Genomic DNA, 22,642 nt, shown 5'->3' with positions numbered 1-22,642 from the left:
TGAAGCACTCTGCTTAAATACGAAGGTCCTGGTCTGGATGAATTTATAAACATATCTACCGAAGAGGTAGAAGAGAGGAATAATGTTTATAATAAAAACAATATCAGCCGCCATAAGCACGCGTACAGTTCCATATCCTGTTCATAAAAAACTCCGCCTACGGGCGACTCCGGCCGCAAGAGCTCGATGACCAATTGTGAACAATTGTGGAATAAATATTGACGTATTCTGTCAACAAGACACCGTTTGGTGCCATGAATCATTACTCATGAACAGGAATTTCTAGACCCTGTTATTACTCGACAGGGTCTTGAAATTCCTGTTCATGAGTAATGATTCATGGCACCAAACGGTGTCTTGTTGACAGAATACGTCAATATTTATTCCATATAACTCGCGCAATAAAAATGGTCGTAATCACTATTTTTTAGAGCAATCCCAAAACCCAACTGCCGATCTAAAATTACTTTTGAATAAGTAGGGTCTAATACTCCTGCCGACCATAAACCGCACCAAATAGTGGCAGGTTCAGGATGAAGGGGCTTGTCAACTGAGGTGGAAATGTAATCGGCCGTCTTGAGGACTTTGAGCAAAATTTTGCAGCAAATTTTAATATTTTTATTTTTATAAATGACGTATCCAATGCAGGAGCTATAATTTGTACTCGTATATACTTTTAAATGAATGCTCCGAATGAGCTGGCTAATATTTTGTTTCTTAAATTGCCTATTTTCGCATAAGCAGATTAATTTATTTTTGTAAGAATGGAATTTTGTGTTAATGTGAAGCTTAAATTAAAATTGTACAAAATTAAAAAATTAAAAATTGCAATAAATTAATAAGTTGTTCAAATAATTTAAATGCCAGTGCAAGCATCATTGAGTTGTTTTAATAAAATTGCGTATAATTTATTTAATGAAACAGTTGGCTAATTTGCTAGACAGTTTTTCGCCCTCAGGAGTCAATAGGAAGTTGTCTTTCCATACAGCCAAACCTTCGTTATTGGTCTTTAAGTCCACAGATAGTTTCTCCCATACTTTCTTTTTGGGATTCAATTGATCATCGGGTTTACCACTGTAACCCTCAAATGCTAATCGACTACCAGGTGCAGCCGATGCTGGTACAATAATGGGCTCAACAACAGTGTGATCCTCACTGAAAACAAGAGTTCATTATAGTAGTGATATACAACGATTTAAGTTAACAAAACTTACTTGGAAGTACACAAAACCATGCCCTCAGACAATATACCTCGCATTTTGGAGGGCTTCAAATTGCACAAGACGGCTACCAAACGTTGGTCGAGTTCTTCAACAGTAACAAATTTAACAAGACCGCTTATTATGGTGCGTGGTTGTTCTTCGGCCAAATCAATTTTCAATACATATAAAGTGTCAGCATCAGGATGGCGTTGAACTTCAATTACTTTTCCAACTCGAATATCTAAGCGATGGGGTCCATCTTCTTCGGGTGCGGCAGCATTGGCGGCATTACCGCCTTTAGTTTTAGCTGGAGGAGGGTATGCAGCAGCACTCAATTTTCTAATAAAAAAGAAAGAATGCATTTAACAATAGGCATTTTTAATAGTAAACCTTTTTAGTAACTTACTGAAGTTCTGGTGATTCGAATTCCTTGCGAATAGGTTCCAACAATTTGTTGATATACTTTTCCACTGTAGCCTTAAGATCAGCTGGATGCAATTTATTATCAGCAAAGTACTGCTCCAAATCGTTATAGTTATTGAATGTAATATCACCGCCATTTTCTTCGGAACGGTTAATTTCGAAGCCTTCGCCTTCTTTGAACAATGAGAACAGAACATGTTTTACGAAAGACAGTAAACCGTTGTCAGTTACATTGCCAGGTTCGCAGAATGCCTTCTTCAACTTCTTCTTGACATTTGCTGGCGAATCGAGCAAATCAATTTTAGAATCTTCTTCGGATGAAGACATTTTGCCACCAGCCAAACCAGGTACCATTGGATTCATGAAGTGTATACGTTTTTCATAGCCCAATTGTGGTAAGTATTTTTCAGAAAATGTGAAAATTTTCCTCTGATCGACACCACCGAATTGTGCATCAACCTTGAGATATTCTTCATCCAAAGCCTGAAGACCTGGGTAGAGGAGACCAGACAACAAGGGGTATTCGATTTGTTTGACTACTTCAGCACCGGCTTTTTTGGCATCGTGTTGTGTTACCACCGACGATAGCCTGTATACATCAAGGGTATATTCTTTTGAAAGTTGATAATCGGTTCCCTTGACGAACTTGAGTTTTTCCAAAGGTACACCAATGGAAGATAGCATAGCCTTGATTACGGCTTCATAGTACTTTGTACGCAGTTCCAACAAAGACCATGGTGCCTTCATGTTATCCAAGTAGGCATGCAAATCGGCGAAAAGAATTGTTACCTACAAATATAGTAATACAATCTGTTTAAATCTCGTTTAAACCATTTCAGATTCGCAAATATAATGTGGATTGTGGTATTTTGAGAGGTTTTTTTTTGGCTCACGTTAATTTTAGCCAAGGTACACTATTGACTGGTATTAGTTATGAACATTCAATGCATGTATCAATGTATGTCAATGTATGTACTTCTTTGCATTTTTTATACAAATTTATAGTTCTTCTCAACTTTTCGCAGTAATGACTAACAAAGAGGTAAAACAAATGCCAAATACTTCGTACAATGGCAGGATTAATTGAATGTTAGGTCCACCATTTCCTCTTTTACTTACCTCACATCCTGCTTTCAAGAAGTCAGCTATTTTTGACATTGGAACGAAATAGGCTACATGGGGTTTGCCGGTGGTGGCTGTGCCCCAATATATCTTCAGATCACGCTCCTTCAATATTGTGTTGAGCTTGTCCTCACCCAGGACTTCTTGAAGATTTCGGGTGATCAATGTCTTCTTCTGTTCCGGAGTTAGACTTGTCATCTTATTAAATAAATAAAACAAATATGAGTCAAAAAGTCAATGGAACCCCCGATGAAACTATCGAAAACGTGGACAAATATGAGATGTAAGAGATGACAGCATTGACAATAACGTCATGACATATTAAAGGTAGTACCTTCAATCATGACGTATGGCAAAAAACATACAGAAGTGTTTAAAGTAATAGCACAGGGGAATTTAAATTTGTATCTTTCATACAAAATAACAACATAACAAAATTTTTTATGTGTAAAAAATATATTTTGCTTTGAGAAAACTTAGGATTTTTAAAAACAATATTTAAGTTACAAAACACTTGCTTCAGAATTATGTTATTCAATTTCCATTAACTTGCTCAACCACTTTCACTTTCCGCTTTTGTGTTGCTCGGGAGCTCTTCTTTCTACTCCTCGCTGTTACTTTTGGCTTCATCGTCTGGACTGATTTTCATCTTGTTGATCTTGAATTTGACCGCATTTGAGACGTAAAAAAGCAATGCCAATGTCAATTCAAATCACAAAGAGAGTGCCATCTTCTTTCTCCTCCCATATCTTCCCATCCAAGGTCTTGTTTGTGTTTGCTGTCAAATCCTCTAACCCATACCGCCGTTTTAGTCAGGCGAGGAATTTAATTTTTCCTCACCACTTTGAGGCTGCCGTTTTTCCAAGGAGGTTTTATCTTCCCTATAATCTCCTTTAGAGCGGCAATGTTTGCATGTGTAGCAAGCTAAAAGAACATTTTGTCGCTGTACGCTACTCTTAATGGAAATTGTATCAGCGCCTTCCATTATGTGATCCACAATTTTATTGTTGACCATTTTCTCCGTGGTTTCATTGCATTTCGTTCCTATAATGTTTCCTGACTGCTTTTTCGTAACATGACGGCTTCTTACCCGTTTCCTCGGACAGCTTCCTCTTCTGTCGGGTCAGGGATTTCTTCTCAGAAACCTAGATTTAGCAGTCGATTTCGTGGCTGGGCTCACCTTTTCGGTGTTGGGACCAACATCGTTGCCATCGGCCAAAGGAGCATCCTGCGTCTCTTCTTTTTTTCTTGTCTGTTGCCTCTTCAGCTTTCGAAGTTGAGCCCCAGATAATTTTCTTGCTTTGGTTGTGAGCTTCAGCAAGCTTTCGCTCATCATTAATACGCGCCCCGCAATTTAAGTTTCTTCTAATCATTGATTTTGGAAATATTTTGTTTTTATAAACAATAAATACATACACAAAATTGGCAGAAAATTTAATTGTTCATTGTCCCAGCAGCTGTGTCGATGCGACTATCTTTATCTCTTATCTACAATGGAGCGTATATTAAACTTTCATTTTTTAAAAAAATTTTAAGCTCTCTTCTTCTTCTGCTCTTTTCCAGAACTTCAAGAATGTAAATATTTTCACTACGATAACCGGGTTTCCCTTTGTGATATCGAAAATAATTACAAAACAAACAGATTCTTGCATATTCTGGAACAGAGCATATATTTTTTGGAGCAAGTTGAGTTTAGGGGCTGTGCTCTGATCATTTTGAAATTTTTACCACAGGTAGGTATTTTTAAACTGATTACGGCAATATAAATTTTTTGTGGGGGAAATAACCGGTTACCCGGTTATTGGACCCGAAAGTTCAGATACAATGTTCGGTTTTTATCCGGTTCCACTGAACCGATACAAACAAAATGGGTATCATTGGAAAGCTTATGAAAATACCTATCCAACAAGTGGTCACATGAACCGGTTACAAGAACCGGTTCCAGAGTAATGCAAGAAAATTGATATTTTTTACCAGTACTTTTTGAAAAACTCATAAAAACTCAAAAATGGACCCATTATAAGGTATTAAAATCTACATACCGTATTATAGCCAACAATATTGCCTTTCCAAAATGGTATCATACATGTTGATATCTTTTGTAGTTCCGAAGATATTAGTGATAGAAGTCATTAATTTGCAATTTTTTCTCCAGTCAAATGTATCTAACCTCTATAGCATTTTTAAACAGCCGGCCTTCGGCCGGGGTTTGAGATTTTCTTCTCTGGGGTATGTCCAACACCGGCTACGCGATCGCTAGTTTTTCTTAACATCGTAATCTTTGTAGGTAGCCGGCCTTCGGCCGGGGTTTGAGATTTTCTTCTCTGGGGTATGTCCAACACCGGCTACGCGATCGCTAATTTTTCTAAACATTGTAATCTTTGTAGGTAGCCGGCCTTCGGCCGGGGCTTGAGATTTTCTCCTCTGATGTATGTCCAACACCGGCTACGCAATCCATAGTTTTCTAAACTTTTATAATTAAAACACCTTTTATTCTTAATCAATTTTTTTATACTTTTTCTTAATAAATAACGCTAAATTACAAACTATATGAACAAATTAGGAAACAAACTTAAAAACTTGGCTTCACTCATACTACTTTCATAAGTAACAACTTTAAAAGCCAATATCTTCGGAATTACAAAAGATATCAACATGTATGATACCATTTTGGAAAGGCAATATTGTTGGCTATAATACGGTATGTAGATTTTAATACCTTATAATGGGTCCATTTTTGAGTTTTTATGGGTTTTTCAAAAAGTACTGGTAAAAAATATCAATTTTCTTGCATTACTCTGGAACCGGTTCTTGTAACCGGTTCATGTGACCACTTGTTGGATAGGTATTTTCATAAGCTTTCCAATGATACCCATTTTGTTTGTATCGGTTCAGTGGAACCGGATAAAAACCGAACATTGTATCTGAACTTTCGGGTCCAATAACCGGGTAACCGGTTATTTCCCCCACAAAAAATTTATATTGCCGTAATCAGTTTAAAAATACCTACCTGTAGTATAAATTTCAAGTCAATCCGAGCACAGCCCCTAAACTCAACTTATGCCTATTTTTTTTGATATTGAAGAAACAAAAAAAAAATAATCTTGTGTAAAAGCTATGCTAGCCCTTGTACTAGTCTTATTGGGAATTATTTATCGCTTAACTATTGTGATTGTATATATCAGCTGTAAATTTCATAACAATTCAGTGTTTACATGCGATTGTGACTGGTTGCAAATTTCACAATATCAACAAAAACATTCAACACGTGCGGTTCGTCCCGTCTGTTTTCGCAAAGTTTATCCGCGTTGTGCAGTATTAAGTACCCCTCGCGTACCGGCTTTTTTTGTTCCTCAGTTTTCCTTTATCAAATAGTTTTTAAAAATGCCCGTTGTCGATCCGTCCGATTTGGTAAAATTGCAAAAGAACATCGAACTTGTTCGAAATATTTGCATTTTGGCCCATGTAGACCATGGCAAGACAACGCTAGCCGATTCGTTAGTGGCCAGTAATGGTATTATATCCCAACGTATGGCGGGAAAACTGCGCTATCTGGACAATCGTCAGGATGAACAGGAACGTGGCATTACCATGAAGAGTAGCAGCATTTCACTGTACTATCAAAGCCTGGGAAATCAAAGGGATTTCCTAATAAATTTAATTGATTCTCCGGGCCATGTAGACTTTTCCAGTGAAGTTTCCACGGCAGTACGTTTATGCGATGGTGCAATTGTGGTCGTCGATGTTGTGGAAGGTGTTTGTCCGCAGACTCGTGCCTGCCTACAACAGGTGTATGTCGAACAATTGAAACCGGTTTTGGTTCTCAATAAAATCGATCGTTTAATTTTGGAAAAACAAATGACACCCTTGGATGCCTACTTCCATATCATGCAAGTGCTGGAACAAGTTAATGCCGTATTGGGTAGTATTTTTGCTTCAGATGTCTTGGCCAAAGAGGATATAAGCCACAAAGACAATTACGAATCAGCATTGGAGGACAGTGATGACTCAACATTGTATTTTAACCCAGCTGCTGGAAATGTTGTATTCTGTTCAGCTTATGATGGTTGGGCGTTTAGTGTAAGGGATTTTGCTGTGACCTATGCAGAACGTTTGGAGATGTCCACCAACGACTTGGAACAAGTTCTTTGGGGTGATTATTACTACAATGCTAAGAAGAAATGTGCTGCCCCTGGTGCTCAGGAAAAAGCAAAGAAACCAATGTTTGTACAGTTTATTTTGGAAAACATTTGGAGTTTATACGATATTATTGCGGTGCGTAAGGATAAAGATAAAATACCAGGTGAGTATCACTATCAATAAGATCAGTCAAAGAATTAAAAAAAATAAAACATTTATGAAAATTGATACATTCAATGGGCGCCTTATAAATTCAGCTTCCTGAGACCCAATTTTCTAAAACAAATCTAAAATACCTACCTTAAATACACAGTCCGTTTTTATTGTAATTAGATTTCAAAAAAATTTGAAGCAATATATTTTTCTTGATTCCGGAGAAACAAAAAATTAATGCGTGTCAGAAAATAAACTTCCTGAAAGAGACGTGAAATATTTTAATCGCGATAGTTAGAAAATTTTGGGCATTTGAATTGGTAATATTTTCAATAATTAGCCTCATCTGTCACTTATATTGGAAGCGAAGGGTCTTTTTTTAGAGTATACTTTACAACAATAATCATACGCCCGAATAGCAGAGTTAGTTTGAGTTGGACCACCAAAAATTAGTATCTATTCTGTATTGTAGAACATTTATTTTAAAAAAAATATGATTATCTACATTCATATCTCTTATTTTCTGCTTATCATTGCAGTAATTGCCGAAAAACTTGGTATTAAATTATTAGCTCGCGATTTGCGTGCCGGCGATCCGAAAGCACAAATAAAATCCGTCTTGGGTCAATGGTTGCCAATTGATCGTAGTATTCTCGAAATGGTTGTCAAACATGTACCTCCACCCAATACAATCAGTGATGAACGCGCCCAACGTTTATTGTATCCTGAAAATGCTGATATCAACACTTACCCACCCGAATCATTGTCACTGAAAGAAGAGTTCAAACGTTGCAAAGCAGATTCTGAAAATATTATTGTTTTTGTATCGAAAATGACACCTGTGCATGTACAAAGTTTGCCTCAGAATAAACCAAAACGCCTTACTGAACAAGAGTTGCAAACGCGTCGCGATGAAGTTCGAAAACGTATCGAAGAAAGAAAACAACAGCAGGAGGCAGTGGAAAATATTACAACTGGTGTCGAGCAAATGTCTACAGAAGAAAATAGAATAGCTCAGGAACAAGCCCTTAAGGCGGAGCAAGAAAAGAAACTGGAGGAGGAGAGGCTTGAAGAGGAAAAAAATGAATTTGTATTTATAGCATTTGCACGAATCTTCAGTGGAACCCTAAGGAAAGGCATGAAGTTATACAATCTGGCTCCGAAACATGACCCCAGGAAAGAGGAGTAAGTTCTACATATCTGGTAATGAAAAGATAAATTGACTACTAAGCACTTTTCTTTTTTCCTAAAGTTCCCTTTCTTTAGATTCCCCACACATCAGTGAAGTAACCATAGGAGATTTATATTTATTCATGGGTGGCGAATTGCAGTCCCTTGATGAAGTGCCAGCTGGAAACATTGTTGGCATTGGTGGTCTGGAAAAGGACATTGTCAAGTCGGGAACATTAAGCAACACCATGTACTGCACATCATTTAGTGAATTGAGCATAATGGCTACGCCAATTTTCCGCGTTGCCATAGAACCCGTTAATCCCTCGGATATACGAAAACTATTAAAAGGTCTCAAACTACTTAATCAGGCAGATGCATGTGTTCAAGTTTCCGTGGAACCTACTGGAGAGCATGTTATTGCCACCCTGGGAGAAGTACATGTGGAAAAATGTGTTCGTGATCTGGAAGAGAGCTATGCTAAAATAAAAGTCAATGTTTCAAAACCAATTGTGTCATTCCGTGAGACCGTAGTTCCTGCCGCCACAGTAGATATGGTTAATGAAGCAATTGTCAAGACATCAGAAGACAAAGATATAACCAAAAAAATTGCTTCCATTCAAACTCTGAATAAATTATCTACATTGCGCGTAATTGCTTTGCCTCTACCCCAGATGGTTGTAAATATTTTGGAAAAATATCACACTTTCTTCAAAGAGCTATCAGCAGCAAAATCAATGAATTCATCAGAAAAACATAAAAACTTATTGCAGCAAATTAAAACGCAACTGATGGTAGCGTTAAAAGAATTCGATACAAACGATTTGACGAAACTATCTTGTGACGAGTTAGTGGAACGTATTTGGTCTTTAGGTCCTCAGCACTGTGGCACTAATATTTTGTTAAACTTAACCGATTATGAGCATCCATCAATTTGGAATGCTCCACCAAAATGTTCGGATGAGGGCGCAGATGTTCGTCGCGACTACAACAGTTCGTTTGTCAATGGTTTTCAATTGTCCACTTCAGCTGGACCTCTATGTGAAGAACCAATGCAAGGTGTATGTTTCATGGTTCTTGAGTGGTCTATAGATACTAGTGAAGAGTTGAATTCCAAGGCCTATGGGCCATTTTCTGGTAAAAAATATTGTAATTTAAGTTTAATATGTAGGAGAATGTACATTTTTAATTTTATTATAGGCCAAGTACTGACAGCATCGAAGGAAGTATGCCGTATGGCATTCCAGAATCAACCTCAACGTTTAGTGAGTCCTATGTATAGCTGTAATATCGTGGTAAATGCAGAAGTTTTAGGTAAGTGTGTAAGCAAAAATATTTTTTTTTGTACCCAAATGGTTTTCAAAAGAAACTCCTTTATTATTTTGACCAATAAGGTATGCAAGGAATGCTACCTTATTTGTTTTTTATGGATGAACATAAAAAATCTTTAGTCAATTTTTTTATGGATTTTTTTGGATGTTTGCAAATAGTATGTATATAACGCAGTTTTTTACTAATTGGGTTGTTCCGCCTTGTATCCCCAGGGCGCTACTACATTTTTCAGCAGAAATCACTAAATTTAAACAATGATATCTGACTATTAAAATTGTATCAACTCGAACCTACATTACAATTTACTGCTTGAAAATTATTTGATAAAATATTGAAATGTTAATGTTTTCTTCCGAAACTAACAACCTTAAAATATATTAATACCCTACTACAGGTTATTTACAGGAAGTTATTTATTCTTCATTTAGTCAAAAATATTTTTTTTATTTTATTAAATGAAATCAAAAAATATCGGAAATAGCATCAAATTTTCGAATATTTTTAGATTTGTTCGAATTGGCGATCTTTGGAACGAATTATGGCCTTCAAACGGCCAATGAAACCGTCGCACGCTGCTCGAATGATGCTCTGCGGTATTTTAGCCCGTTCCCAGCGAAGCGCTTGCTTGAGGTGATCGACACTTTGGTATTTTTTAGGGCCAGCCTTGCTTTCCAAAATACTGTAGACACAATAGTTCAACGGATTAGTGTCCGGAGATTTTGGTTTAATTCGGCAGTTCACTTTCGGGCCAAGCGAAGCAACTCATTAGCTTTTTATACCCTCCACCATTCTATGGAGGGTATATTCATTTTGTCATTCCGTTTGTAACTCATCGAAATAATGATCTTAGACCCAACAAAGAATATATATTCTTGATCAGCGTAAAATTCTAAGATGATTTAGCCATGTCCGTCCGTCTGTCTGTCTGTTGTAATCACGCTTTCGAACGAATTGAGATAGAAGGCTAAAATTTTCCACACATATTTATTTTGACAGTAGGCAGGTTAAGTTCGTAAATGGGCCATGTAGGTCCACGTTTTCATATAGCCCCCATATATTCTTGATCAGTGTAAAATTCTAAGATGATTTAGCCATGTCCGTCTGTCTGTCTATTGTAATCACGCTATCTTTCGAATGAATTGAGATAGAAGGTTAAAATTTTCCACACATATTTATTTTGTCAGTAGGCAGGTTAAGTTCGTAAATGGACCATGTAGGTCCACGTTTTCATATAGCCCCCATATAACGGTACCTCCTGGTAGTCGGTATTTTACTAACTGTTTCAAATTTGGTGTTTGAAGTTCGAAATGGATACCACAGCCTAAGGCAAAAAATTGCCTATGCAGGTCCAGGTCTTCGTATAAGCCCCATATATCAGTACCTCCTTATATTCTGCATTTTGACGATTTTAGGTACAATATTCACCGACATTTTTTGAGATGTATTATTTGAGTTTCGAATTTGAATATGCGACAAACAATATAACGGCTATATTCGTTATTTTTAAAATGTTAACAGAATTTTTGGCGAATGTTATCTTTTTCGAAAATTTTCAAATTCGTTCCAAATGGTAGAGAGTATTCAAAGTTCGGCCCGACCGAACTTGCTGCTTCTTTACTTGCTTTAGTCTATTTCCTTTCTGTTGCGGTGTAAGTTCTTGCACTTTTTGGAATTTCAATGGCTTTACCCCAAGCTCATTTTTTAATATTTTCCGAATGGAATATTGCGATATGTTCAGTTCACGAGCCATTTTTTGGCCACTGCGACGCGGGTTTCGATCAAGTCGCTTCTTAACTTTTCGAACCATTTATGCTGATGTTGTTGTTTTCTTCCGTCCACTTCCTTGACATCGAGTTGAGAGTTCGTTTGTCTTCAAAAATACCATATTCAAATACATTCTTGCAGTTCTGGAACACAACAATTATAGACCGGAATTGTTTCAAATTTCGTATTTGAAGTTCGTAATGGATAGTACAACCTATGTCTATGCAGGACTAGGTCTTTGTATAGCCCACATATAACTGTACCTCAATTTATTTTATATTTTAATGATATTAGCGACATTATTCATCAAATTTTGTACTTGAAGTTCAGAATCGGTATTAAATCCTATGACAGAAAATTACTTATGTAGGTTCACGTCTTCGTCTAGCCCCCATATAACTGTTTTTATTAAAACGGCAATTTTTTTGCCGACTGATGTATATCCTTAGCCAATGTTCTATTATTTAAATATATTTTGACTTCTGTTGTGATTATTCAAATTGCTGACCCCATGTAGAGCAGGTTCCGAAGGAGTGGTTTGTACTATATTTCATACTTCTTTAAATTTTATATATTTATTTCACTTCTTGTGTTAGCAAAAATGTTTTTATATGTGAAATTTGTTTGTTTTTTTTTTGTTTTTCAAAATCTTGAACCCTATGTGGAGGATGTACTAGAAGAAATGGGGTGTTCTTGTGTTGATGGAAATATTGAGATGTGCCAAGTCCGAATGCAATTTCGCGTTTTATGAGCTTAATGGATATTCAAAATGTTGATTGATTGTGGGGGAGGTACCAGAAGTAGTGGACGTATATATCATTACACCAGATAATAATAAATATATTGTGTGTGAAATATGAAGAGAACTGAAAACTTATTTCGGATTTTAAATTAGTTTTGGTTATTCAAAACTTTTACCCTTTGTGGAGGAGGTATCAGAAGAAATGGTCCGATCTCTACCATTTTTATAACAGATCTTGTGTTGATAGAAATTTTGAGGTTTGTCTAGTCTGAATGGATTTGGATGTCAATTTCGTTTATTATGAGCTTCACGGATATTCAATATTTTGAACGTTACCAGAAGGAGTGGACCGATATATTCCATCTTCACACCAGTCCTTGGGTTAACAAAAATAAAGTGATGTGTGTAATTTGAAGATAATGGGACTCTTGCACCACATTTTATAAGAGTTATAATTATTCAAAATTTTGACCCTTTGTGGGGGAGATACTTGATGGAGTGGACCGATATCGTCCATTTTCGAACCTGAGCTATGTAATGGACCACTTGTATTGGTATATAACGAAAATGAAACCAACTGATTTTATTGGGAAAGAGGAGTGGGCGGGAGCCATGCAAGGGCTAGCTAACAGTCGGGGTTGGGGTGGATCTTACTCTCTCAATTCCCATTTACATTTTGTTTGGTCCACACTAGAAATAAATTTATTTTAGACTCCCTGATCTTAAAGATGGAATATGAACTATGAATTGACCCTAATCAAATGCTGACAAAGAATACCCCATGTTGGTCAATAATGCTGAAATTATACGAATCTCAATCAAAATACCTATTTGGATCTCCTGATGGTGTGGAGTCATGTGCCGCAGCCCTCCCAACCAATGATTTTAACGAGGCACATTATCTTAGTTAAAATCCCTAAAGTAGTTATTTAAGTCACTTTCCGATTACACCTTGTAAGAAAATTTTAATCAGTTTATTCACTCATTTTTGTAAACTTCAAAAACAAAAATTATTAGCAAACATAAAAATTATTATATAAGAGCTTCAAATTAGCACATAAAAACTTAATTCAAGATACAAAATTACTCTGTATGCCTATCGTAGGGCTATCGTTAAATCTATTCTTTAACATAATTATGATGATGATAATGTAAGACACTTTATAAGAAAGAACAGAAAGAACAACAAAAACAATTCTTCCGAATCTGTTATAGGAATTGAATGCAGTAAGTAATAAAAGCAAGCGACATATCAAATGTAATGATGATGATGTTGTTGTTTTTTTTTTCTTTTGTTCTTTCTTTGGCGATGTAACAAGCAATGCAAAAGATCAATGTTATTTTGTTTTGATTAATTTACTCACCAAACAAAAACACCGCTGGTAGAGGCCTCTTCCATTATGGTAGTTGGTAGTTCTTTGTTGTTGCTATGCTGCGATGAAGATCATTTTTACTTTTGCGTTGCTTACATACCGAAGTTCAATCTAACAACGTGATTATCATCTCCATGTAATTAATGATATATGGGTAACTCCATACGTATTTTTTTTAACTTAATAGTAGGTAATATTTTATAAATATTAGGTTATTGTAGGAATTGATGATGAAACAGAACTGACAGGCGTACTTAAAAAGTTGCGTTGAAACTTTCAGAATTTTATGGCAACGGTAGAAAATAAATTATAAAATTTTCAGCTTCTTAAGACGTAATTGACGGAATAAGCAGACTCCAATATGAAATTGTGGAAATACAATATCCACTGACCCGACTTGACGTAATTGGAAGTTTTTGTACCAAATTTCGGGAAGATTTACAAAACCACAATTTTCAAGCTGTTTGTCTTGGCAGTTTTAGATATAACGTCAGGTAGCCAAACAGACTGCTATTTAATTCTGTATTTGGAAATCGAACTTGTCCTGGATTTGTAGAATAGCGTTTAAGTGGTGGCTCCTCAGAGCCCCCAACACGGTATAAAAAGGTTTTATAACCTGTGAGGATAAAATTAAAAAAAATTAGACAAATCCGCGGAACCCATTTCTGTTTTAGATTACCTTTAAAATAATGGATAGCGGTATTGTTTCCCGTGATATAGAGAATGGTTATCCTCTGGCAGAGGTAACACAAAAAAATCACGTGGGTCGCGTGGCGAATATGGGGTACCTTTTCTGTTAATAAAATATTTCACTTAAATTGAACACTGTATCAGAAAAAATGAAATATTTACCTCTCGATATTTTATGTTTTTTTTAGGGTGAGAAACTGTGAAGAAAACTTCAGCAATTGAACGAATCAATTTTACAAAATATTAAAAAACTTAACAGGTTGAAAACTTTTAATTGTCACAATATGTTTTATAGTTCTTTGCTGGTTGGTGGATCGATAGAAAAGAATGATGAAGACGATTAGCTGGTCTAAGTAAACCTCATGCAAGGGCAAGTTGAAACAAGAGAGAGAATGCAGTGTAGTGTTTAATAATCACCGCCTTATTGATTGACGTACGTTGTTTAACATGATATAATGTTAAGTACTGTACAGTAAGTGTACGTTAATTTTGAAACTCATATTACAAACCACATAATACTTGCATTATATGCAAAAGTATTAGGAGGAGAACTAAATCTTATTTTTTTTTTTTTTTTTTTTTTTTAAGGGCGAATGTCCTTGGCATGGTACGTGCCAATATTTGTGGTATCAGCATCCTGCAATATATAGTAATTACTGCCTACTTTTTCTTTAACAACTGCCTTGATGAAAAGAGGGGCTAATTTCGCGTTGAATTTCTTTTCATGCGAACTCTGCGCAAAATTCCTACGAAAAACAACTTGGCCCACTTTATAAATTATCGGTCTCGACCTCAGGTTATACTGATGACGATTAGACTCATAGGCTTCAGTTAAACGGACTTTTAAATTTTTTCTTAGTATTTGTAGTTCATCATCTCTATGCATTTGGACATGGGGTTCATTCAAAGCTCCAAGATTTCTTAAAAGTTTGTATGAACTACCGTGGGTAACCATATTTAAACCGAAAACGGCCTGGTATGGCGAACATTTAATCGTTTGGTGGTACGTATTTCGCAAGGAACAACTTATGGCGCTAAGGTGTTGATTCCACATAGTATGGTCTTTTTTCAGATAACTACGGATACCAGCTATTATAGAGCGATTAACCCTTTCTGAGGCATTTGCTTGCGGAGAGTACAATGCTGTGTAGGTATGAGAAATGCCAAAAGATGTAAGAAAGGCGTTAAATTCGTTAGCCTTGAACTGCGAACCATTGTCGCTAACTATCGACTCAGGCACTCCAAATATATAGAAAATATTTGTTTTCAAAAAATCCATAATGGAAGCAGAAGTAAATTTCCTAAGCGGACATAACCAATGGAATTTGGTCAAATGATCCAACACAATAAGTAAGCCGATATAACCTTGTGTGCTACGAGGATATGGTCCTAGCAAGTCAATATACATTCGTTGGAAAGGCCTTGAAATGTCTGTTTGTTGACCCATATTGGGCTTCATTATAAAATTTGGAGCTTTTGAAGTCTTGCAAATCTCACAAGAGCCAATGTAGCTACGAACGTCATGAACTAGTCCTGGCCAGTAAAAATTCCTACGAATCAGTTCTATGGTTTTTCCTGTACCACAATGAGCTGATATTGGCGAATTATGAGCACGGGTTATAACATTTTCTCGTAATTTCTCTGGAACCCAGAGTTTCCAACAATATACTTCATGCTCAGGGTCCCCGTCATATGGGTCAGTTCTTATATAAACGAACTGGTCTACAATCTTGATATCCGGATACTGAGATAGGTTTTTATTTATTTTATCCTTTAACAGGATATAATCTTCATCATTGAAATGGGACGACTCTAAATCGATCTCGGGTTGAAGACACTCAATTTCAGATATTTCTCCAAAGGGTATTCTTGAAAAGGCATCGGGCACGACGTTTTCTTTGCCTTTTCTGTGCCGGATAGAAAATTTGAAGCCTTGAAGCTTGAACACCCATCTGGCTAAACGTCCAGTTAAATCTGGTTGCTTCATCAGCCATAACAGCGAAGAATGGTCGGTGATGACCTCGAATTCTTGTAGCTCGAGATAGCAGCGAAATTTTTTTATTGCTTCGACTGCTGCCAAGCATTCGCGCTCAGTTACACTATAATTTCGCTGAGCGGTATTCAGTTTGCGCGACATGAATGCAATTGGCTTCTCATTTCCTTCCTCATCTAACTGTATCAGAACTGCACCGATACCGAAATCGCTGGAATCGCAGTGTAAATAAAATTTTTGCGAAAAATTAGGGTTGGAGAGGATAGGAGCAGACGTCAGGAGCTTTTTGAGATTGTCAAATGCTGCCTGCGCTTCATCTGTCCAGCGAAATTTCTTTTTGGTCGACAAGACTTCAGTAATGGGGAAGACAATAGATGAAAAATTGGCTACAAATCTTCTGTACCATCCGGCAAGGCCGAGGAATCCTCTCACCTGCTTAATATTTTTCGGTACAGGCCATGACAATATCGAGTCGATTTTCTGGGGATCGGTCTTAATACCACCGTCGCCGATTATGTAGCCTAAATAATTAACTTCAGTTACGCAGAAGTGTGATTTGGCCACATTTAAGGTTAGATTGGCTTTCCGAAATTGGTCAGCAAGTCTTACGAGAATGGCCAAATGCGTGGGAAAGTCTTCCGAAACTACGACCAAATCATCTAAATAGCCGAATACACAATTTCGCAAGTCTGGAGGAATAAGCTCATCTACCAAACGACACATTGTGGCAGGAGCGTTGCAGAGGCCAAAAGGCATGACAACGAAATGGTAGAGAGGCCTACCGGGCACAGTAAAAGCTGTTAATGCTTTCGACTCCTTCGTGAGCCCAATTTGCCAATAAGCATCTTTCAAGTCAAGCTTCGAAATGATGTTAGCTTTAGGTAGTCGAGAAAATATTCCCTCGATACTCGGCAAAGGGTAAGCATCTTTTCGTGTGACCTGATTGAGCCTACGTGCATCAAGGCACAATCGAACCTTATTGGGTTTTAAAACTAGCCGCATTGGCGAGCTCCAGGCCGAAGTTGAGGGTTCGATTACTCCCAAAGCCAGCATTCGGTCTATTTCCTGGTACATTAATTTTTCCACGGCTGGTGACACAGGATAGTGACGCTGTTTTACGGGAGGAGCTCCATCAACATCGATATGATGACGTATTAAGGGTGTTCGACCTAAGCCTTGTTTGTCACAATTGGGGAATAGATCAATTACAATAGCTAGCTGTTGACGTTGTGATGGGGAAAGTGGGTAATCATGAGAATTGGATATTTTGGGAGCAGATAGGTTTGACTCTGACATTTCGGATACGATTTTAGATGAATCTTCATTGGACGAAGAAAAGACTATACTGCCAAATAAATCAGGAGCTAATTGGAAAGATTTCCAAAAGTCCAGTCCCAATATGAGTCTTTGTGAAATCGATGGTACTATTAATAGTCTCATTTTATGCGTAGAATTTTTAAACTCAACTGGAACTTCTAAATAACCGGTTACCCTTTGAATATTACCGTCAGCAGTTTTGACGCTAGTCTTCAATGGAAAAAATTCTCTAAAACTATCAAAATTTGTGTTGGCGAGATCTGCCCCAATACAAGAAACATTTGCTCCTGTGTCGAGCAATCCTAACTCGCTAAAAGTTAAAAATTTTACTGAAGCATAAAAACGTTTGTCTTCGGCATTATTGACAATAGATGAAATGCAAAATTTTGAGATGAACCTTCTTTGTTTGTAATAACGCCGCAACCTTAAAGTTGATCGTTTTGGTTTTCTGTTGGAAATTGGAAAATCTTCAAAAATTTCCTTTCGCTTGGCCAAATATTGTTCCCATCTCTGATGGTATGGTAAAATAGGGTATAAAACTGGTGTGTCTGAATTTTGAGTAAGTTTATTAGAAGTTTGTCGGTGCAGAACTTTAAATGTGTTTTCTTTATCCAGGCAGTCAGGTCTAGAACAGTCTTCTAATGAACCATGAGTATGATTCTGCTCTGGAATTGGATCTTTTGTTAGTTTTTTGACTTGGCTATTTTTTTTAAGGAACACTTGGAGCACTGAGGTTTATAAGTATTTTTGGCTCCACAACCATAACAAAATACTTTCCTTTCTTCTTCACAATCTTCCCAAAAGTGTCCAAACACATCGCAATTCCAGCACTTTACCTGTCTAGGAGGCTGTTGAATCGCATCTATAGATAATTGCGGAGTAACTTCCTCATGTTCGGAATCAGCGTCGCTAGGGAAATGTATTTCAGCCACACGACGATTACATTGAGGCTTTAACGACATAGTCTTTCGGAAATAATCTTCTCCAAGTAGGGATTCTCTCATTTGCACTAACTTGCGCAAATGAGCAATAGAAAAAATGGGTACGTAAAGAAGCTCGTGCCTAATTTCAGGACGCAAGTTTCGAGTCAAAATTTCAATCAATTCTTGTTCGGGCATTGGCGAATCAAGCCTGTCTAACAAAGAGGATACCGCTTCATAAAAAGTTTCAAAGTTCTCATTTGATTTCATTTTTCGGGCTCTTATTTCTTCCTTTATGTCGAAGGACGATCGAAATTCTTTATATTGGTATTTAATAGCGAGACAAAAGGGTTCCCATTCGATGTGGTCTACCTGTTTGTGGTAGCGCCAAAACCAATCTTGGGCTTTCCCAGACAGCAATAAAGGTAAGTTTTTGCAGAGTTGTGAGAAGTCATTATTTAAGTTTTCTCTGGTCAGTGTACGAACTCTGTACAAGAATTCATCTACACTTATTCCAGTGGAAGAACCATCAAATCTGATATGCCAATCTCGAATAATTGAGGTGACTTTATCAGGTCTAATCTGTTGGGTATCTAAAAAGTTGGGCGATCTACACTCTTGTGAGTGAGAAGGTCTGACTGTATCAACCGGTGGTTGATTGTTTGTGGTTGGTGGTGGAGGAATTGTGGTATTATTTATGATGGAATTTGAAGGTTGATTGCTGTTGTTTCTTTGAATGGGTTGCTGAACTGATGTGTTGACATTTAAAGACAAATTTGGATTACTGTCTCTAGTAGATGTCGTAGGCAACAGGTTTAAATTCTTGAAAATTTTAGTCATTGTGTTTTCAATTATTTCTCCTAATTGAGTATAATCTATTGTAGGTTGAATTGTGTTTGGAATTGCATTCCTATTGCTATAGTTGGCGGGTGAATTAGGCACCTGTGAGTCTTGTACATTGTCTGCAGAAATGTCTACATTAGAATCAGCCAACGAATTAGCAAAACGCTCTTGAAAAAGGTTTCGACAATAGCTTCTTGTATTGTGTTGTTTTGCTCTGGCTCCACGGCCTCTAGATTTATTATAAGATTTACCTTTGTCTATGGGTACATTTTTCTTTAAATCTGCAAGAGAGCAGGGCCTTTTACAAGTTGGGCATTCTGCGGATTCAGCCAAATAGCCTTCTAAACATATACGATGGAATGTGTGGTTACATTCTAAAATGTTTATGGTATCTTGATCGGATAGTATTTGCTCGTCGCAAACTACACAATGGTTTTCGTATATGGAGTCGGAAATTGATGCAGTAGCACCTAATGCCTGTATTGGAGTTCTCTGCATAATTTAAAATCCAATGTTATTTTAATATAATATTCAATAATAATTTCGAAACAAAAATATTTAATTTTCATAAAACGTACTTCTTACATATCACGGTGTAATGCAAAAAGGACTTAAGTATTAATGTATTTTGATTGAAAACACTAAATTGGTCTATTGAATGGATATTCAAGTAATAATCAGTCTAAACAAATCATCCTCTTCTTCACCTATATACTACCTCATAATGGACAAAATATGCAATCAGCAACTGTTTTGTAAATCCTACGATAAGGCAGGAGGAAGGTAGTCCAGTTCTGAAAGACTATAACATAGAATCCCAATAACAATGAAATCCAATGAATTAAACAAATTCAGTGAACTGCATAGAAGGAATTGCAAAATTAATTAGGTTGATTTGTTCGGGTTTACAACTCAAACAATTCAAATTTCCAAACCTAATTCTGCAATTATCTGTACAAAAGATTCAAAGCAACTACTCAAAGCATATTCATTCATTGTTTTGTATGAAACGTACAATTTAATGGATTAATGTGTGAGGTTAAGAAGATCAAAACTTTAAACAGTAAAAAATCTCCTATGCCCCACGTTGGGCGCCAATTTCTGTAATGGACCACTTGTATTGGTATATAACGAAAATGAAACCAACTGATTTTATTGGGAAAGAGGAGTGGGCGGGAGCCATGCAAGGGCTAGCTAACAGTCGGGGTTGGGGTGGATCTTACTCTCTCAATTCCCATTTACATTTTGTTTGGTCCACACTAGAAATAAATTTATTTTAGACTCCCTGATCTTAAAGATGGAATATGAACTATGAATTGACCCTAATCAAATGCTGACAAAGAATACCCCATGTTGGTCAATAATGCTGAAATTATACGAATCTCAATCAAAATACCTATTTGGATCTCCTGATGGTGTGGAGTCATGTGCCGCAGCCCTCCCAACCAATGATTTTAACGAGGCACATTATCTTAGTTAAAATCCCTAAAGTAGTTATTTAAGTCACTTTCCGATTACACCTTGTAAGAAAATTTTAATCAGTTTATTCACTCATTTTTGTAAACTTCAAAAACAAAAATTATTAGCAAACATAAAAATTATTATATAAGAGCTTCAAATTAGCACATAAAAACTTAATTCAAGATACAAAATTACTCTGTATGCCTATCGTAGGGCTATCGTTAAATCTATTCTTTAACATAATTATGATGATGATAATGTAAGACACTTTATAAGAAAGAACAGAAAGAACAACAAAAACAATTCTTCCGAATCTGTTATAGGAATTGAATGCAGTAAGTAATAAAAGCAAGCGACATATCAAATGTAATGATGATGATGTTGTTGTTTTTTTTTTTCTTTTGTTCTTTCTTTGGCGATGTAACAAGCAATGCAAAAGATCAATGTTATTTTGTTTTGATTAATTTACTCACCAAACAAAAACACCGCTGGTAGAGGCCTCTTCCATTATGGTAGTTGGTAGTTCTTTGTTGTTGCTATGCTGCGATGAAGATCATTTTTACTTTTGCGTTGCTTACATACCGAAGTTCAATCTAACAACGTGATTATCATCTCCATGTAATTAATGATATATGGGTAACTCCATACGTATTTTTTTTAACTTAATAGTAGGTAATATTTTATAAATATTAGGTTATTGTAGGAATTGATGATGAAACAGAACTGACAGGCGTACTTAATTCAAGCTGGGTTTAAAGTTGCGTTGAAACTTTCAGAATTTTATGGCAACGGTAGAAAATAAATTATAAAATTTTCAGCTTCTTAAGACGTAATTGACGGAATAAGCAGACTCCAATATGAAATTGTGGAAATACAATATCCACTGACCCGACTTGACGTAATTGGAAGTTTTTGTACCAAATTTCGGGAAGATTTACAAAACCACAATTTTCAAGCTGTTTGTCTTGGCAGTTTTAGATATAACGTCAGGTAGCCAAACAGACTGCTATTTAATTCTGTATTTGGAAATCGAACTTGTCCTGGATTTGTAGAATAGCGTTTAAGTGGTGGCTCCTCAGAGCCCCCAACACGGTATAAAAAGGTTTTATAACCTGTGAGGATAAAATTAAAAAAAATTAGACAAATCCGCGGAACCCATTTCTGTTTTAGATTACCTTTAAAATAATGGATAGCGGTATTGTTTCCCGTGATATAGAGAATGGTTATCCTCTGGCAGAGGTAACACAAAAAAATCACGTGGGTCGCGTGGCGAATATGGGGTACCTTTTCTGTTAATAAAATATTTCACTTAAATTGAACACTGTATCAGAAAAAATGAAATATTTACCTCTCGATATTTTATGTTTTTTTTAGGGTGAGAAACTGTGAAGAAAACTTCAGCAATTGAACGAATCAATTTTACAAAATATTAAAAAACTTAACAGGTTGAAAACTTTTAATTGTCACAATATGTTTTATAGTTCTTTGCTGGTTGGTGGATCGATAGAAAAGAATGATGAAGACGATTAGCTGGTCTAAGTAAACCTCATGCAAGGGCAAGTTGAAACAAGAGAGAGAATGCAGTGTAGTGTTTAATAATCACCGCCTTATTGATTGACGTACGTTGTTTAACATGATATAATGTTAAGTACTGTACAGTAAGTGTACGTTAATTTTGAAACTCATATTACAGCTAGTACTGCTGCAAATATTGGAATTTGCAAAACTTGGAACAAAATCGGATTATACTTTCTCTTTCTGTGCAGTAAAGTATTTTTTTTTTAAATGTCGATCTTTTATGGGAGAGGACCGATATTGCCCATCTCCGAACTCGGTCTAAGTTTGATAATGATATTACGATGTACTAAGTTTGGACCAAATCGGATACTTGCTTCGAGAGTTATCGTGCGCACTAGCCAGACAGACGGACGGACAGACATCGCTAGATCGACTCCAAATGTCCTGAAACGGATTTGGTCCAAAGAGACCTAGGGCCT

At 36.5% G+C, this 22,642-nt stretch overlaps 2 protein-coding genes across 2 annotated transcripts in view; one reads left to right on the top strand and one right to left on the bottom strand.

Annotated features, from left to right (window-relative positions):
• Positions 1 to 708: 708 nt before the first annotated feature.
• On the bottom strand, positions 709 to 3,049 carry LOC101891728 (tyrosine--tRNA ligase, cytoplasmic). The gene is made up of 4 exons (XM_005190803.4): positions 2,745 to 3,049; positions 1,609 to 2,414; positions 1,215 to 1,541; positions 709 to 1,155 (listed from the first exon to the last, which is right to left on the bottom strand). Exons 1-4 carry the CDS (start codon positions 2,943 to 2,945, stop codon positions 909 to 911), a joined length of 1,581 nt encoding a protein of 526 aa, XP_005190860.1. The 5' UTR covers positions 2,946 to 3,049; the 3' UTR covers positions 709 to 908.
• Positions 3,050 to 5,963: 2,914 nt separating this feature from the next.
• The window catches only part of LOC101892759 (elongation factor-like GTPase 1), a 432,356-nt gene continuing 415,677 nt past the window's right edge, over positions 5,964 to 22,642 (top strand). The window contains exons 1-4 of the mRNA XM_059124407.1: positions 5,964 to 7,050; positions 7,580 to 8,225; positions 8,293 to 9,347; positions 9,411 to 9,524. Coding sequence (XP_058980390.1) covers positions 6,132 to 7,050; positions 7,580 to 8,225; positions 8,293 to 9,347; positions 9,411 to 9,524 — 2,734 coding nt within the window. The 5' untranslated portion in view covers positions 5,964 to 6,131. The remainder of the gene's footprint in view (positions 7,051 to 7,579; positions 8,226 to 8,292; positions 9,348 to 9,410; positions 9,525 to 22,642) is intronic.

This window comes from Musca domestica, unplaced genomic scaffold (genome assembly GCF_030504385.1).
Source record: "Musca domestica strain aabys unplaced genomic scaffold, Musca_domestica.polishedcontigs.V.1.1 29, whole genome shotgun sequence".
NCBI classification, from domain to species: Eukaryota; Metazoa; Arthropoda; class Insecta; order Diptera; family Muscidae; genus Musca; species Musca domestica.
This window is presented reverse-complemented; position numbering and strand designations above follow the sequence as displayed.